Source organism: Phacochoerus africanus, chromosome 6, assembly GCF_016906955.1.
Source record: "Phacochoerus africanus isolate WHEZ1 chromosome 6, ROS_Pafr_v1, whole genome shotgun sequence".
NCBI lineage: Eukaryota > Metazoa > Chordata > Mammalia > Artiodactyla > Suidae > Phacochoerus > Phacochoerus africanus.
In genome coordinates, this window is record NC_062549.1 from 2750873 (window position 1) to 2768844 (window position 17972).

General features: G+C 48.3%; 1 protein-coding gene across 28 annotated transcripts in view; it reads left to right on the forward strand.

Moving 5' to 3' along the window:
- PTK2 (protein tyrosine kinase 2) overlaps positions 1-17972 on the forward strand; it is a 238606-nt gene that overhangs the window by 79009 nt on the left and 141625 nt on the right. For 26 of the 28 annotated variants that reach the window (XM_047783173.1, XM_047783176.1, XM_047783177.1 and 23 more), the window contains 2 exons: positions 2147-2373; positions 11309-11475. In XM_047783173.1, the coding sequence (XP_047639129.1) occupies positions 2179-2373; positions 11309-11475 (362 nt within the window). In that variant the 5' untranslated portion in view covers positions 2147-2178. Of the gene's footprint in view, positions 1-2143; positions 2374-11308; positions 11476-17972 lie in introns of those variants that run through there. The other 2 variants (XM_047783178.1, XM_047783184.1) reach the window with 2 other exon arrangements.

Genomic DNA, 17972 nt, shown 5'->3' on the forward strand with positions numbered 1-17972 from the left:
TTGGCATACAGTTCGTAACATTCTCTTCTTACTCTTTTTATATTCTATTACTACCTCTTACTATATTACTAATATTTTCTTCTCTAGTTTCTTTCATCCTTAATATTGCTAGGATTTGGCTTCTCTCTTTTTTTCCTAGATTAGTTTTGCGAGGGTTTTGTCAGTTGCATTCTTTGCACTCTTTCCAAAGAAGTAACTTGATTTTTTTCAACTTTTAAATTATGCTTTTATTTATTTATTATTGTTATTTTTGGCCCTGCGCAGGTCAGGGATTGAACCCCAGACACAGCAATGACAATGCCTGATCCTTCACAGCTAGGCCACATAGAAACTCCCTAAATTGTACTTCTAGATATGGATGCTTGATTTCCCATCTTTATTTCTACTGCATGTGTTTAAAAGTATAGATTTATGGAGTTCCTGTCGGGGCTCAGTGGTTAATGAACCTGACTAGCATCCATGAGGACTCAGGTTCAATCACTAGCCTTGTTCGGTGGGTTAAGGATCTGGCGTTGCCTTGAGCTGTGGTGTAGGTTGCAGACGCGGCTCAGATGTGGCGTTGCTGTGGCTGTGTCGTAGGCTGGCGGCTATAGCTCAGATTGGAGCTCTAGCCTGGGAACCTCCATATGCAGAGGGTGTGGCCCTAAAAAGACAAAGAAGCAAATAAATAAATAAAAGTATAGGTTTAAATCTAACCACAACTCTATCTAGATCTCGTTTTGATACTTATTTTTATTGTATCATTCAAAATACTTTGAGTTCCTTTTTTGACTAATGAGTTACTTGAAATACATTGCTTAATATCCAGACAGTTAGGAATTTTCTTTTTTTTTCTTTAAAAATTGTTTTATTATAGTTGATTTACAGTGTTCTGTCAGTTTCTGCTGTACAGTAAAGTGACCCAGTTAGAATTTTCTAATTATCTTTTTGCTCTTGCCCAGCTTAATGGTAGACACAGCACTGAAAATACTCTTGGTGATTTTAGTCCTTTGGTAATTATTGAAGCTTGAGCTTTCACCTAGCACATGGTCAGCTTTAGTAAAGATTTCACCTGCAGAGATGACTTGTCCTTGGGTGCAGTGTTTCTGCCTGGCGGGTTGTGTGTTAATGATGCCATTCAGGTCTTGTCTGTGATGCTGAAAGTCAGAAGGGTGGCTCTGCAGCACTCAGCCTCTGCTCTCAGAGGCTCCCTCCGGCTCAGTTTCCACCCTGGAGATGGTCATCAAGGGACACATAGCACAGGCGTGGCTCAGTTGTCCAGCCTGTCCTCTCGCCAGCGTCCCAGGCCCCTCGAACTCCTGATTTGCCTCTTGCTGCCAGAGCTTTGCTCATCTCTCTCGTTAGTGGCTCTTAGACCCCCAGGGTCTCGCAGGCCCAGGGTTCGCAGGTGCCCTCTGGGAAGAGGCTGCCCCCGTCTGTTCCTGCCTCCATCTCTGCCGCCTGTTGTCGTGGCCTCTGAGGGCCTCAGGCCTCAAACATTTGCGTTGTTTTCTAACCTGGCTTTTCTGAGTTTCCTCAGTGGGCATCATGGTCTTGCCAAGCTGTCCCTCACGTTCAAGTGGCAGTTCTCCCGTCCCGCTAGGCACGGCCATTGAGCACGCTGTCCCGCGGTGCATGTTGCTAGTTGTGACTCTCGGACGCTCCCGAGCGACTCAGAGGAAGGACTCGGTTCTAATCCAGGTTTCTCGTCACCAGTGCTTAGGGTGGCGGCCACTCCCAGGCTGCCACTGTGTTTCACAAAGAAGTTTTCCAAAGCAGGCAGCAAACTGGACACACTGGGTGCTCCCGTGAGATTGTCTCACAGACTGAAAGGCTGGGATTTAAAAGGGGAGGGTGTTACGTTACATGGTTTATAGATAACACAGCGAAGTTTTGACACAGCTAAAGCAGGGTTCCTGGCCTTTTAATAATGTGTTTCGTAGATATTTATTATGTTGCTGTGAATTAGGTGCTGCTCTGGGGGCAGAGTCGGGGGAGGGAATTCAGTGATGATCTTGGTGGATGAGCTCCCAGTTCTCCCGCTCACCTTCCGCACATGGCGTCATAGGGAGAGAATAAGGGACAGTGTTGTTATGTAAGTAGCAACAAAACCCGTTCTAATCAGTTGATTTCAAGTATTGCACACTGAATTTTTTTTCTTTTACAGAATATGACAGATACCTAGCATCTAGCAAAATAATGGCAGCTGCTTACCTTGACCCAAACTTGAATCACACACCGAATTCAAGTACCAAGACTCACCTGGGCACCGGTGTGGAACGTTCCCCCGGGGCGATGGATCGAGTGTTGAAGGTCTTTCATTATTTCGAAAGCAACAGTGAGCCAACCACCTGGGCCAGTATTATCAGGCATGGGGATGCCACTGACGTCAGGGTAAGTACCTTCTCCTGGGACACACCCTCAGCCTATGTTTAGGTCAAATGTTCAGGGCACGCGCCCAAAAAAGAGGAAGGAATAATTTTATTCCCATATTTCAGAGAGGTTACCTTTCCTCTGCAGTATGTGCTGTTACTGTGTGACTGACCCAGAGTTGTCACTGATGTAAAATTCCTTAGAAAAAGAATAACTGCATCATATTATTCTCAGAGTGCCAATGGCTTGTTTTTCTCTCCTGTTTTTTTTTTTTAAATCTCTTTGAAGGATACAAGGAAACAGCAATTAAAACAGCCTCTAGTAACTGCTGAAATAATTTGTTTTCTAGAAAGTGTAATTTTGAAGGTATTCACATGACTCCAAGTAGGATAGATTCTTGAGACCCTGACAGCTGTCTTCTCTCTACCAGACAGTGGGCAGGGTCTGGGGAAGTGAAGGCTCTGCTCACGCAGCTCACAGTCTGGTGTGGGAGAGCCCGTGGGCTTCACCGAGGCGCAGAAAGTGCTTCCCTCGCTGCTCCAGGGGGCCAGGAGCCTGCAGGAGTGAGCGCGTGTGGATGTCCTCTGGGTGCTGCTGTGATGACAGAGTTGTGTCTTTGAGAAACCCGTCACAGGCAGAGGTTGCGGCTAGGGAGGCATGAGCAGGTGGCACCTTGATTTCAGAAAGCCGGGTTCAGAGCCTAGGTCTTCAGGACGCTTACTTTGATCGTGTGTGGAAGAGACCCTCCACTTGGTCCGCGCTCGTCCGAGGAGGACAGGTGCCCAGTGAGTGGTCGTGAAGTCCGTTCATTTGCTAGTTTTTAACTTACAGGCCTTAGCTGTGTTTAAAGCACAATCAGGGGGGTGATAGAGCTTAGACTTAAGCTACATATTACATGTGACTTGTATGTAATATTCTGTTACTTCCATGATATTATAACACTGACTACTCAGATGGATTGATTAGTAAAAGAAGAATCATTCACTCAGGATTTGAAATACATGTTAGTATCTATCCACGTGTTATACTTGAAATACAGCAGTCTCTTTTTACAAGCTTTTTATGAAGCTTGGTGGCTTTTTCTATCGTTCCATTTTATGTTTAACCTCATAAACACAATCACTGGAGAAGAGCCTTGGACATGTAACATTTAAGGGAAGACTGTTAGAGTATGTCCTACTTTTTGTAGGTTTAGATACCATGAGAGAGGAAATTCTTTAAAGCATCACAACAGCCTTAACAAGCATCAGAGCATTTGTGCAGGAGGGAACCTTTAAAAGATTATGAATTTGACCAGACATTGAGCAGATGTTCAAGTTTTATTTTGTCAGATATTGCATCTTGCAAAGACTCCATGACAGATGTGCCTTGGTTTAGGGTTGCGTGTGTTCTTTTGTACGTGAGAGGACTCTATGGAGAGAACCGATGAACCAGCTGCATGTCAGCCTGCAGCCAGTGTTGAAAGACTCACCAGGCAATATTGCAAAGAAGAAGTTAAACCAGATACAGATACATGAGTTATGAGGATATGTTTGTCAAACTTTTAGGAAGATCAATACAAGCACATCTGTGTGGCCCAGAAGCAGGTTGTTTATTCCATAGTGATTGGTGAATGTGTGACATAAAGCAGGTCTTAGCCGTTGATTGATTTTCACCAGGAGGCAGAGAAACCTGGGTTATCACTGCCTGACCGCAGCCCTCTCCTGAGGTAGCATGAAATCCACCTGACACTAGGTCCCGGTGATGCAAAGTGGGTGTTATTCATCACCCACGTTCATCTAACGCTGTAACATTTGAAAGTGCGGTATTTTCATTGTCAGTTAATTAATAGATGGATCTAACAATCAACCATTTTCTGAGAGAAGATAGCTTATTGTGGTCCAGAGTCACTGAAGAATTAGGTTGAGTCTCAGACTTCCTGCACTGCCCAGGTGGGAGCCGCGTGCAGCTGCTGAGTCCTGGAGTGTAGCTTGTCTGAAGTGACATTGTGTTAGTATAAAATTGCACACCAGACTTCAAAGATTTAGTGTGAGAAAAGAATGTAAAATATCTCCTCCGTAAGTTATTGCAGTTTTCTTCTTGGCCTGCTGGGTTAAAGAAAATATATTATTAAAATTTAATTTACCTGCTTCCTTTTACTCTTTTTTTAATGTGGCTGGCTGTTAGAGACTTTTAACAACATGTGTCCCTTGCTGTGTATTCCTGCTGGGCAGCTGTGCTCTATTGAAAGTATTATCTCTGCTTGACTCAGAAGAACCAAAGCCTTTGGAGGAGTTGAAGGTTTTTCACCAGGAAAAATCTAGATTCTTGTTATAACTCGTTACAGAGGTTTTATTTATTTTCTGCACTTTTTTCTTTTTTAATTTTGTCTTTTTAGTGCCGCACCTGCAGCATATGGAGTTTTCCAGGCTAGGGCTCCAATCGGAGCTCTAGCCGCCGGCCTATGCCACAGCCACAGCAACACCAGATCTGAGCCGGGTTTGTGACTACACCACAGCTCACGGCAACGCCAGATCCTTAACCCAGCGATCGAGGCCAGGGGTTGAACCTACATTCTCATGAATGCTAGTCAGATTCATTTCCACTGAGCCATGATGGGAACTCCCCAGAGGTTTTATTTCTCATGCTATAATTAACACATTTCACTCCTATTGTATATATGTGCTAATGACATGTTAATTGTATAGTCATTGCCAAAAGGATTCACAGGTGAGTAGGTAGAGCATACAGAACAGCAGCAGGAGAAAACCGACATTCACTGAAGGGCTCTGGACACCCCAGGCTTAGGCCTCATGGCCTTGGCACTCACAAACCATCACTGGGCACATGTGCAGCCTCTGGGTGTGAGAAAGGCCATATGGCCATGAGGCCTCTTTACGGTGGGATCTGTGAGATGGGCACAGAGGCACATTCCATCTCTGTCACCAGCCTGGCCCTGTATAACTGCCCAAGTACCACTAGAATCAGGTGCAAGTTGGAAATTCAGTTACGACTACTAAACAGTGGGGACAGCCAGGTGTGTCCTGTCCCTGAATGATCCGCGGCCCTTGGTCAGAAACATCAGTTGTCCTGGCCGTGGCCAAGTGTCGGTAGCGTGCTGCAGACAGTGGTGGAGGGAAGTGTGGGGGTCAGTCCAGGAAAGCTCGGTTAATTAACCCTGTCAGACCACACTGGGTAGGATCGGTCCTCTAGACACGTTGTGCTGATACTTCAGGATGATGGGAGTATAGAGAAGTCCTCCTGGAGAAGTCTCCTACGTAGGAAGCAGGATGACGTTTAGGTCAGACCTGCGGTGATGCTGGACGCAGGGTGACACTGGGACTGTATCTCCAGAGGCCCTGGGGACCTGGACCTCTGACGTCTCCACCAGATACGTCACCAGTCACAGAGACTTGCAAGTATCGGCAGAGGAACAAGAACATTGGGTTACCATAGGCTCTCTTTGGCAAAACAGCCGGGCGACTTGATGGAGCATGAAGACAGTGTGGCCCCGGCAGGAAATAACTGTCGTGGGCTCGGGGCGGTCTCTGCAGACCTCTGAGAGTCTTCATGGGCTCTTCACGCTGTGGCTGCGGTTTAATCCTGCACTCTCCCCGCTCCACACCTGCACCCCGTTCTGATGGGTCTCACTCTGAGTTTAAGACCTGAGCCACCCAGCTGCATGTGTACCTCTCGTCTCTGCCTTTCCTTTTCTTTCTCCAAAGGACCAAAGGGCTTCAGGACTAAGGGTTTCACCATTTTAGTTGAGTAGGTCCCTTGGCATCATCTCTTAACTCTCGTTTACTCTTACCCTGCCCCCAGCACCCCTGCCCCCAGTTCCCTACACCCTGTACCCCTACCCCCAGCACCCCTGCCCTCTGTACCCCTACCCCCTGTGCACTACCCCTAGTAACTCTGCCGCCTGTACCCTGCCCCCAATACCCCTACCCCCAGTACCCCTGCCCCCAGTACCCCTGCTCCCAGTACCCCTGCCCCCTGTACCCTACTCCTAGTACCCCTTCCCCCTGTACCCTACCCCCAGTGCCCTAACCCCTGTACCCCTGCCTCTTCCTCTTGCTTCCTCTTACCCTATCCCCAGTGCATTAGCTGATCCTGTCCACATTGTCTTCAGGGTGAACCCGGAATCCCCCACATCATGGGACCCCCACTGCACACCTTTCTTGGAGCCCCCCCGTCTCCCGTGAGCATGTTGCATGGTCTCCCCACGTCCTGCTCTCCCATCTCCCCACTCCGCTGGCCGGTTCAGAATCCACTTGCCAGGACGGTCCTGTTACACGGAAGCCAGAGCATGTCACTCCCTCACTCAAACCTTGCAGCGCCGCCTTCTCTGTTCAGAGTGGGCATTCACGTCCTTCGGGAGCCTCTCGCCTCCTCGTCTCCCGGGCCTTTTTCTCTGCTTCCTGGACAGTATCTCTGATACGGCAGTCTTCTCATCAGTGTGCTCCACACCCCCAAGAGCTCCCCATTTCTCTCAGAGGAACGGCCTACAAGGACCTATGGGATCTGGCTCCTCGTTACCCATCCCAGAGGTTCCAGAAAGCAGAGCATCCTTGTGATGCCTCATTTTAGCCCAGTGATACCCACTTTGGACTGGAAAGTCACACGTTTATGTTCCTTTATGCCCTTAAGCTTGTGGTCATTTGTTAGAGCTGCAGTGGGAAACTCGCAGAGTCGCTGTAGGTCGGCGACACAAAGGTGCGCACTTTGTCTTGGAGGACCGTGAGGGGCCGTGTCTGCTGCCACACCAGGAGGAGGAGGCGCCCCGCGGCTGGAGAGTGGGCTTGGGATTTCCACCTCTTTCATTCAGTGACTGAATGACAATAGGTCCTACCTGGACAGGTGTGATCAGAGAATGGCAGGAACCCACCGGCTTCCTGACCATGGGGAGTATCCGAAAGAGATGCACATGGAGGACAGTGACCCCTGCACATAATAAAGGACAGATCGACCCTGACGAGCATACTGGGTCGTTCTCAGGAGGAAGTAAAGAGGAACAATGCTGAGAGCCCTCTGTGTGGCTGCACCCTGTGTGGCCCTTGTAATCATCACAGGAGCATTGCAAATTGCCTGTCCGGAATATCAGCCAACCCTTTTTGTTTTTTGATCTTTTTACGACCACACCCTCGGCATATGGAGGTTCCCAGGCGAAGGGTCCAGTTGAAGCTGTAGCTGCCAGCCTACACCACAGCCACAGCAACTCGGGATCTGAGCCTCATCTTCGTCCTTCATCACAGCTCATGGCAATGCTAGATCCTTAACCCACTGAGTGAGGCCAGGGATTGAACCGGCGCCCTCATGGATGCTAGTCAGATTTGTTTCCACTGAGCCATGACGGGAAGTCCAGCCAGCCCTTTTTATCTGACTCTCAGCCTTGTGGGTCAGGATCACGTCTCAGCCATCATTGCATCACAGCGCCTTTAGATGAGAGGGGCGTGCATGATTGGATGTGAAGCACAGGGCTGTGTGGCTGTTTTCTGCTTGTGGAGAAGGTCACTTTTTTTTTTTTAAATGGCCACGCCTGTGGCATAAGGAGTTCCTGGACCAGGGGTCAAATTGAAGCCGCAGCTGCTACCTATAGCACTGCTGCAGCAATGCCAGATCCTTAATCTGCTGCTCCACAGTGGGAACTCCAAGGTCACTTCTTTTCAAAGCATTATCTGAAAGACCTGGCCAAATTGAACCAAGCAAAATCATTAAAAAAACTTTTAGAAAGAAAAATTACAGCCTTATCTTGCTAGCTAGCAATCAAAGAAATATAACAGGAAAACACACCCCCCTTTTGGTCCATCAAATTGATAACATTTTAAGATTGATTTTATCCAGTTTTGGCCTGGAGGTAAGGGACAGTCTGGGACAGTCTGCGTCGCATGTAATTGGTGTGGTTTTGTTGGAGCTCAGTTTGGCTGTACTTACCAAAATGTCACGTTTTAAGTAGCTTTTAACCCAGCATGTCTATTTCCAAGCAGTGCTTATACGCATGTATGACGACAGCTAGAAGGATGTTCACGGCCTTATTACTTCCATTTCCACCTCCCTTCCCCCCAAAACAAGGAACTAGAAAGGAAGGTGACTGGAGTTCCCATTATGGCTCAGCAGGTTAAAAGCCTGCCTTATAGGCATACGGGTGCGGGTTCAATCCCTGGCCTCGCTCAGTGGGTTAAGGATCTGGTATTGCTATGGCTCTGGTGTAGGCCGGCAGCTGTAGCTCTGATTAGACCCCTAGCCTGGGAGCCTCCATATGCCGCGGGTGTGGCCCTAAAAAGGACGGAAAAAAAAAAAAAAAGGAAATGACCGCTTCCCAGTAGTGAGGGGCTGGTTGCTGTGTCCCCACTGGGATACGAACAGGAGGCAGACACCGGCTTCCTTACCTCCAACATGAGACTCTGATCAGGAAAAGGCCTGGGCTAAGATATAAAAGAGTAAATGGAGATCTCAACCTTACGTTGAGGGCTGGGTTGTCCTGAGCCTTTGAAGCCAGGATGAGGAATTTAAATTTAATTTAGCTGCCATTAGTTGCATATTATAAACCCTTATCCTGTTATCTCCCGGGAGACAGTTGCTTTTCTAAATGTATGTATTCCCGAAATGATGTGCTCGTGTACTGACGTCTGTGTGTATGACATGGAAAAGGTAGTATTTCCATATGGCCGCATTGTAGTATTTGTTGAGTTTGCATCTCTCACTAAATATTTAGCTCTAAAAGTTCTTTGTTTGGTTATCCAGAACCAAATACTTGGTTCTCAGTGTTGTTGCTGAGCACACAGATGCACATTCAGCATCAAGTGTTTAAGTATCTTGTATGTTCATAATCTTGGCTGCTCTCCAGATTGAGTCAGAGACAACACTTACGCGAGTACCAGAGGAAGAGAAATAGGACAGGACTCAATGTGGAAGCATAACGGAAAAGCAGAAGATGAAATAAAGGGAAACGTCTGTGTGTTTGTTGCCTGATGTCATAGTGCAGAGTGAAGCCGCAACGTGGTTTGGTTCACGGTCCCACAGGATAGCGACTCTTGGTTAGGCAGCCCCACGCTTGAAACCACTCTGGCTGCTTCTGGCAGTGCGATCCAGTGACCTGACCAAACCTGTCTGTCCCACAAGACATCAAGACTGAGAACCTGCCTTCTCCTAATTGGCACCACGTTTTTGGACTCAGCATCTCTGATTGATACTGCTGCTCTGCAGGAGGGCTCCTGTGGGTGCCCCGTGGGAGAGGGCCTGCGGGTAAAATCTGCCACAGTCACCTGGGAAGGCACCCAAGAAGGTGGGGCCGCTCCTAGGGTGCTGATGGCAAGTACAGCCCTAAGGAGTGGTGGTGCGCTGCCTTGCTCTCTGTGTCGGATGTGTAGCCACAACAGGAGCAGGGTTGCTCTGGGACTGACGTGGAGCAGAAAGAGGGGGGGTGGGGGGGGCACGTCTGAACCCTGGGGGAGCTGAGCTGGCAGAGCTGGGACAGGAGACAGAGGCGCCTTTGTGGGAGTTTGAAAGAGGCGCCGGCTCCTGCCCTCTGCAGCTCAGGGATTTGGATGTTGGCGAGGAGAAGCTGCGGAGTTGCCTCTCAGAGAATTAGCAGAAAGAGATGTCCTTCCCATCCCCAGAGCACAAGGGTTTCTAGAGCTCAGCCCCCACTGCCCCTCGTGACAGGACACCTCGGGTGGCACACGGCCTGCACTGCCTCGTCCGGCGACCCTGTGGCAGATTCCAGGCCGTGCCTCCCAAAGCCAGAAAGCCGCTTCGTGCTCCTCCCAGTGCCCCCAGCGTCCTTCCTCTCCCAGTGAGCGTTCGCCTTCGGGAGGCCGCTTGGCCTCCCCAGCCTGGTTCGTTGGAGCCTTCGCCCTGTTGCTCTGCTTGCTCCTGCCCTTCGTCCTCCCTGTGCCGTGCCCCGCGCTCGGCCCACAGCCTTGTCCTGGGGCTCCGGTGCTGTGGTGTGGACGCACCGGGGCCTTGACAGCCGTCTGTGGAGGTGCTGCTATTGGCCTTTCCTCACGGGGAGGGCTGGGAACGCCTGTGAGTGTATCAGCAACATCGTGCCACAGTGAGGAAATCCATGGTGTGTGCAGAACTTTTAAGGTGTGTCTTGCATTATAAGTTACATGATAGCTTCAGTTAGTTGCTACTTTTTAAAAACCAGGAATGTTTTTTTTTTAATAGACAATACTGGTTTTCTTCAAAGTAGACATTTTCGTGGTAATATCAGCATCATTTTTAAAACCCCTTGTTAACAGCTTGAAAGATGGATGCCCCTGGATTCTGATTAGCTCACCCTCATGTGAGGACAGCAGGCAGTTTCCATCATACTCCCAAGTGAGTCTTCCGCATAGCCTTCCTGTTCACAAATATACGTGCGACCACCATGGTTCTGGGGGACAGAAGGACAGGGCAGGAATCAGTTCTAACGCTTTCCTTCCCACAGCCCAAGGAGAAACGTCACCTTCTCTGGGGAGTTGCCCCATGCCCTCCCTCAAAGGCTGCCAGAGATGGGATTGCCCATCAGGCAGTAGAGGGCAGAGAGCAGCTGGTCAGGCTCAGCGTGGAATGGCTTTTCCTGGCATCAGTATCGGAAACACGGCCTCGGCTGTGCGTTCCTCAGTGTGTGTCTTTAAAGAAAGATGTTACAGTTGCCGCCCGTTCTCCGCAGTACTCGGTCAGCAGGTACAACCCTCCCCACTCTCCTCCCCAGGAGGTGACGCCCCCAGGGCGGCGGGCAGGCTCGGAGGAGTAGGGGTGATGCAGAACTAACAGAGAAAGGGGAAGTGTCTTTATTGTGGGTTTTGAAAACTCTGTTCTTAAAAATACGAGTTGCGAAAAAAAGATTCCTACGTAAAATTGATGTATTTAAATTGATACTCTTTTACCAAAGATTTCTGATAATTAACTGAAAGAAATGAACATTGTATTAACTTTCAGCATGCAGTTTTTGTTTATAACCGTCGTTTTTGTGGGGGGTATGTTTTAGGGCATCATTCAGAAGATAGTGGACAGTCACAAAGTAAAGCACGTGGCCTGCTATGGATTTCGCCTGAGTCACCTGCGGTCAGAGGAGGTGCACTGGCTCCATTTGGATATGGGTGTCTCCAATGTGAGGGAGAAGTATGAACTTGCACACCCACCAGAGGAGTGGAAGTAAGACTACAAACCTACTTTGGGGTGACTCGAACTTGATTTGTTGTGTATATTAAAGACGTGCTCAAGAGGGGGTTACCTGTGCTTACTTTTCACCCTGATTGTCATGACGACGCCTGTGTGAATCGCGCTGACTGGTGATTACTCACCAGTGACCTCTGCTGGCCCCTCTGCGGCCGTCCCTGGGCACCGCTTTGCTTGCTTTCCTTGCTCAGCCACCTGATGGACCCCGTCCTTTTGTGATGCTCTTTCGCTCCTCCCACGTCTCTGGTCGGTGCTGCGCTGTCAGCCTCAGCTCTGAGTCGAACTCAAGCCCTGGTGCTTGTACTTCCTGTTCTGCTGTCATCCTTGTGCCCTGCAGAGCCCACACCTAGTCACCTGTTAGTTAATGGGCTGCAGAGCTCGCTTTCACCGCGCCCAGTGGAGTCTGTATATTTGGTGTTCGCATGACAACATTGAGATGAGGAAGGGGTCGCTTGGGGGCCATCCTGACCTTAACGGAACCTACATCATTCAGGGTGACTTTCCAGAATTGCCTGTGATTATCCTTTCTCTGCTTCTCTCCTAGTAATTTCTTTCACTTTTAAGTAAACCGGATGTTGTTTGTCTAAAATTGTATGTCTAAAACACGTTTGAGAGAAGTTTAACTTGTAAAATGGGCTTCTTCCACCGAAGAACTCAGTTTTAGAATATGCTGCAGCAATAAAGGCGATCGTAGAGTGAGGAGGCCTTTCAGCCACGGGTCTAAATAGATGAGACATTTCAGAAGAAAAACAAACACGTCTAAGTGAATACATCTTTAGTTGAGTACGTTCTTGTTCCAGTTACAATTTATCAAAGGAATATAGTTGTATTTTCAAATTTATCAAATAGCTGGAGCTGAACTAACAAAAAATATTCTGTGAGAATGCAGTTTGCCTGGTTGTCATCAATGGTTAGCAAAGATTTGACCGCCCTCTATTTTGTTAATTAAATAAGTGTTTAAAATTAAAAAAAAAAAAACGTATTTGAAAGTTGCTTTAATACGTCCAGGCGTTCCTGCCTTGGCGAAGTGAGTTAAGGATTCAGCATTGTTTCTGTGGTGGGCGTGGGTTTGATCCCTGGCCTGGTGCAGCGGGGATCCATGTTGGTGTTGCTGCACCTGTCGCACAGGTTGCAGCTACGGCTTGGATTCAGTCTCTGGCCCAGGCACTTCTGTGTGTCATGGGTGCAGACTTTAAAAAGAGAGAAAAAAAAAAACAACAAACCTCTAGGTGTTTTTAATCACATGGTTCTGTTACCGTCTTAGTGTATGGGTGGTGCTGGAGGCAGCCTTCCTTGTAGTGATAGTCTTCCTGCTGAGTGGAGTGTTGAACGAAGGTCTCTGGGTAAACAAGGTTTGTTTTTGTTTTTTAAGCCAATTTATTTCACCTAATTTCAGGTAGAACTGAGTAGGCACTATTTAATGGAGCCCAAATCCTCAAAAGTAAGGGGGATTTGGCTGACCTTCCTCGGATGAAGGATGATGAAGATGCTGCTGATACTGACGGAGACGGTGACAGTGACGCATTGTCACCATCACATGGCTGTTCAGAGCCAGGCTCTGTGCCCGTTATGTCTGTGTGTCATTTGTGTATTTGTAGTGTGTAAACTGTACATGTCATTTACCCAAACCCCAGGAGGTAAAGACTTGTTATTCCTTATTTTACAGATGAACACAGAGACACAACACGTGTGATTTAAGTTGTACTCCCATAGAGAGTTCGTGACACAGTTTTGATTTGGATTTTACTATCTGATTTCATCGTATGGGTTTTTAAAATCAGCGTGCGTATCTCAGTAGGAGGAATATGATCCTCAGAACTCTGAGATTGTAGCCAGGCTTATGAGATGCGTGAGGTGCACGTAGAGGCGATGAAAGGAGAGAATGTGATCGGAGGTATACTTGATACACGTGTGGTTCCTTTGAGAGTGTGAAGGTTAATGGTGCTTGTTCTAAAATGTCAGCGAGGAGCAGGGGCGGTTATAATAACCAAGCAGATTTCAAAGGGAACCAAGACTGAAGTTCCAGAAATCATCGGATAGATAAAACAGCAGATTAGACATAACTAGAAAATTGTAAACAAAAAGGCGGATCTGAGAAAATTGGCCCAAAATCACAGAGATGAACAGATGGAAAATATGAAGGCAAGTTTATGTAACATGAAGAGTTAAGAAAGTCCTTAACCCCAGTAGGAACTCCCGAAGGAGGGAATAAAAAGGATGAGGAAGAGGCAGTGATCCAGAGAGAAAATGCCGAGAACTTTCTAGAGTCAGTGAATGACATGGGTCCCTCAATGGAGGATTAACAAAAAATCTCAAACGGGGTTAGTAAGACTAAGCACACACTTAGGGCAGACTATAGTAAAACAGTGTTGTACGAAAGAAAAAGGCTGCTAAACACAAGCAGAAAAAAATTCATAATTGATGCCAAGAAAATGGTGGAATAACCTGTAGTTGTTTGCCCAGTAAAATTACCTCAGGAGCAGGTGTCAGTAAGCATTGGCTCCAGAAACCAAAACTAATGATAGTGGATTTTTTTTATATTACATGTTGGAAGAGCGGTGATCAGAATTAAAGCTTTGTCAGCTAGACATGAGGGTAACAGCTCAAGCCTTAGGAGCAGATCTTGTAACTGATTACCCTGAGGCCCTTGTCTCCACCTGCTGCCCGCCCCCTGTCCTCTCCCTTTGAGATCTCAGTTTTCGGGGTTTTTTTTTTAATGATCAAATATTCAAATTTTATTTTAAGTGAACTTCCTATCATAGAGTAAACAATTCAGTGTATGTAATGAGAAAATAAATATTAAAAACTGCACTTACAGGGGAGGGAAGGAAGCCTCCAGGGCTGCTGCTGGCACTGGGGCAGCTTGTCATCTGGCCCTGAAGGCACTGCAGGAGCTGATGATTGTGGCTGTTGCTGACCTGGTAGCAGCTCCAGGGATGTTAAGGGAGGAACTGCCTGTAGCACTGGGATAACTGGAAGAACTGGGTCTGCTGTGGTATCTAGATCTAGAGCTGGGTGACACTTTGGGGCCACAGCTGGTACCCAGGAACGATGGGCTCCAGAGCCAGGGCAGTGCCCTTGCTGAGGAGCTGAGGCTGTGGGAGAAACTGGTTGAGGCTGTAGGGGAAGCACTAGGACAGGTTTCCGGGATGATTCAGGCCCTGAAATTGGAAAGAGAACTCTGGCTGGACCTTCCCTGGATCTAGAAGTGGAGCCTGAGTATGTGGTTTCCTAGCTTTGAGCTTAAATGACAGCTAGGGTGTGAGCAGGCTCTGACTCTGGAGCTGGAGCAGGCACATTCCCTTGACACAGCCCTTGACTGTGAAGGGGAGCTTGCTTGAGCTTGCTCAGCTGTAGTGGGCAGTAAGCCACAGTTGGTGCTAGGTCTCCAGGTGCTTCCAGAGCTTGTTCTGCAGCTCGTGCATCACTCTCTGCCTCCGTGGCCTCCAGATGCTCCAGTTGTACCAGGAGAAGGTGGGCCTGGTGCTCCAGGGCTGAGCCAGGCATGCTGAGCACTCTGGGTAAGACAAGAGCATCTTTAGGCAGGGAATTTCTGGGGGCTGGTGGAAGTCCTCAGGATGCTGGTTTAGCCAGGTGCCCAGGATGGAGGGCATGGCCATTCTGAGCTGGTGCAGGGAGGCCTCCCCCCCCCAATCCTCATCAGAATAAGGGAGGGTGCAGCCGTACCTTTGGAACAGAAGGCCCAGCACCTGCTGGTTGGTGGCAGAAGCTCTGTAGGTGCCCAGGAAGGTGGGAAGGTAGGAGGGGTTGCCCAGCCAGGCAGGTACCAGCTTTCCCACTAATTTCTCCAGCCTGCTTCCTCGATGCTCCCTGCCATGCAGATCCCACTCCTGGTCATTGTTGAAACCTCTCCCCCCATCAGCGTGGCCTGGACCCTGTTTGTGGTGTGGGCACTTGCTCCTCCTGTAGGGAGATGGAGCAGGGGGCTCCATGGACCGGCTCCTGTCCAGTCTCCTGTGTGGGGCCCTGTTCTCCATCCTGGATGAGTCATTGTGTCTCTCAAGGCCTGACTCCCCACCTGCACGGGGGGTGTGGCATGTACTTCTAGGGATGTCCTCAGACACAGGCAGGATAAGACCCAGACCTCTGCTCCCTCACTGCTGGAGTTTGCCAAGTCCATCCCTGTCACAGCTCCAGGGCCTGGCCAGGCTCCTGCCCCATGCAGCCTAAGGCTCTGCTGCGGGTCCTCATTTGGCCTCTGCACTGTGCTGATCTCACCATGAACAAGAGTCAGCAGGTACTACAAGTGGGAGGGTTAGAGCCCCAGACATTTATGAGATAGAAAAATTTGATGGAACTGTAAAAGAAGTTCCTATAAACTGGCTAAAGACCTAAAAGATCGTATTGGCCATAACTGAATAAGATACTTTGACAAAGTGACAGGAAAATTAGAAAAAAAGAGAATAAAAAGTTTCTAATCAGCTATTTTCGTACGTACTCAGATTGGGGTCTGATTTGACAGTCTTCTCTGTTGCGGGCCTTCTTCCTTGTTGAATAGGACAGCCCTTCCTCGCAGCTCCCTTTTTGCCTTGCTTTTTTCCAGAGTTTGACTTGCTTGAGCCTGGTCACACCATCCCTCTTCCTAGCTCTTGAACAAACCACATGAATAGTTCCTGGTGCCTTTGAACTTGATGCTTAGCTGCTGTGTATGCTCCTCCGCTGTGTGTGGCCTGGCTCGGACCTCCCTCCGTTTAGGGCAGCTGCTCTGCTGTCACCTCGCTCCCTTGACCTTCAGCAGTCTTGCTGTCTGTAGAGCCCACTGCCCACCTGAACAGGCCTAGTCTCTGCTCTGCTTCTTGGCTCTGGTCGAGCCTGATAGGTAGTAGGCACCCAGGGGGAAAAATTTTACGTGGAAATTGAATCAGTGGTAATGAAATTATCAGCTGGTTTGTGTTAATAACAATATTCTCCGTTGAACATGTTGTTCACTGTGTGTCAGACACTGCGCGAGAAGCTTAATAACTTTCCTGAGATCGTACAGCTTGAAAGGGTGGCGGAGTGGAAACTGAGTCACACACTCAGCTCTTCTCTGTTCCTGGGTTAGGTATGGGACACAGAAAACAGAACATTGATCGTTTTTTTCCTCTCACTAGCAGACCTCCTCTCTCAGTCCATAGATGGGCCTGGGAGGGCAGCAGTGGGTCCGACTTGAGTTCTGAGAAGTAGGTTTTTCATATTCAGATGGAAGTGCCAGGACTCATCAGAATAGTTGAATGTTAGTTTCCACACCTATGAGGTTGTTGAACTTAGACTTTTCCTTTTCACACTGTCTGCTATAGGATCTGTTCGTATTGCTAAATAAACTTGAGATTCAAACTTGTTTGAGTCTTTATTCTTCCTTTTTTTTTCGTTTTTAGGGCCGCACCTGCAGCATGTGGAGGTTCCCAGGCTAGGGGTGGAATCAGAGCTGTAGCTGCTGGCCTACACCACAGCCACGGCAACACCAGATCCCCAACCCGCTGAGCGAGACCAGGAATCGAACCCACATCCTCCTGGATTCGTTTCTGCTACACTACGACGGGAACTCCTGAGTCTTCATTCTTGAAATAACTTTGTTGTAACCATGGGGTGTCACTGGGGGAAGGAAGGGCTGGTTTGATAAATGGCTGTCCTCAGAGGGGAGTAACAACGAAATCAGATCCTATCTTGAACGGTACACAGAAACCCACTTGAGATGGATCAAGTTTTTCATTAAGAGAGAAAGTGTAATAGAAAATATAGTTGAACGTGTCTTTGGCCCCCAAAACGTTCATTCTACAAGACAGGAATAACAGATTTTACTTTATTGAGATGAAGACATTCTGTTTGTCGAAAGATGTATTTTTAAAAGTGCAGAAACAAGTTCCAACTGTGAGGAGATATTTGCAGCACGTGTGTTGGACAGAAGATGGTGTCAAGAGTTCTACTGATCAACATGAAAATTGTAAACAGCTCAACACATGGGTAAGAGACACCAAGGTATTTTCATAGGAGAGAAGACAAGTTTGATGAGTGGCCTCAGGAAGACCACCAGCTTCGTTAGTGACCAGGGGGATGCTCGTGGGCCATTAGCTTCCATCCTACACTGTCTGGGTGGCAAAGGGTTAATTGCCCGGCAGTGGTGGAGAGGTTGTGGTCTGATAGGATCCCGCCTGCGCTGCTGGGAAGACTGTAAGCTGGGAAAAGACTTGGCGTCCTGCAGTCCTGCTGTTCCACTTGAGTCTGTCCTCGAGAGACTTAACATTCCCGTACTAGCCTAGAGACCCAGGAATGTTCAGCCCCAGAACCAGCGATGGGGAAGTCACTGCGGAATGGTCCGCAACTCGGAGAGATGAAGTGTAGGGACTTGTGGGTGCGTCTCAGCCGCAAAGCACAGGATGGCGGAGAAAGTCTCAGCACAGCAGTGCGGATCCACCAAATGGCAGCACCATTGAGTTGTATGCTTTAAACTCGTTAGGTTTAAGGGTCTTTGG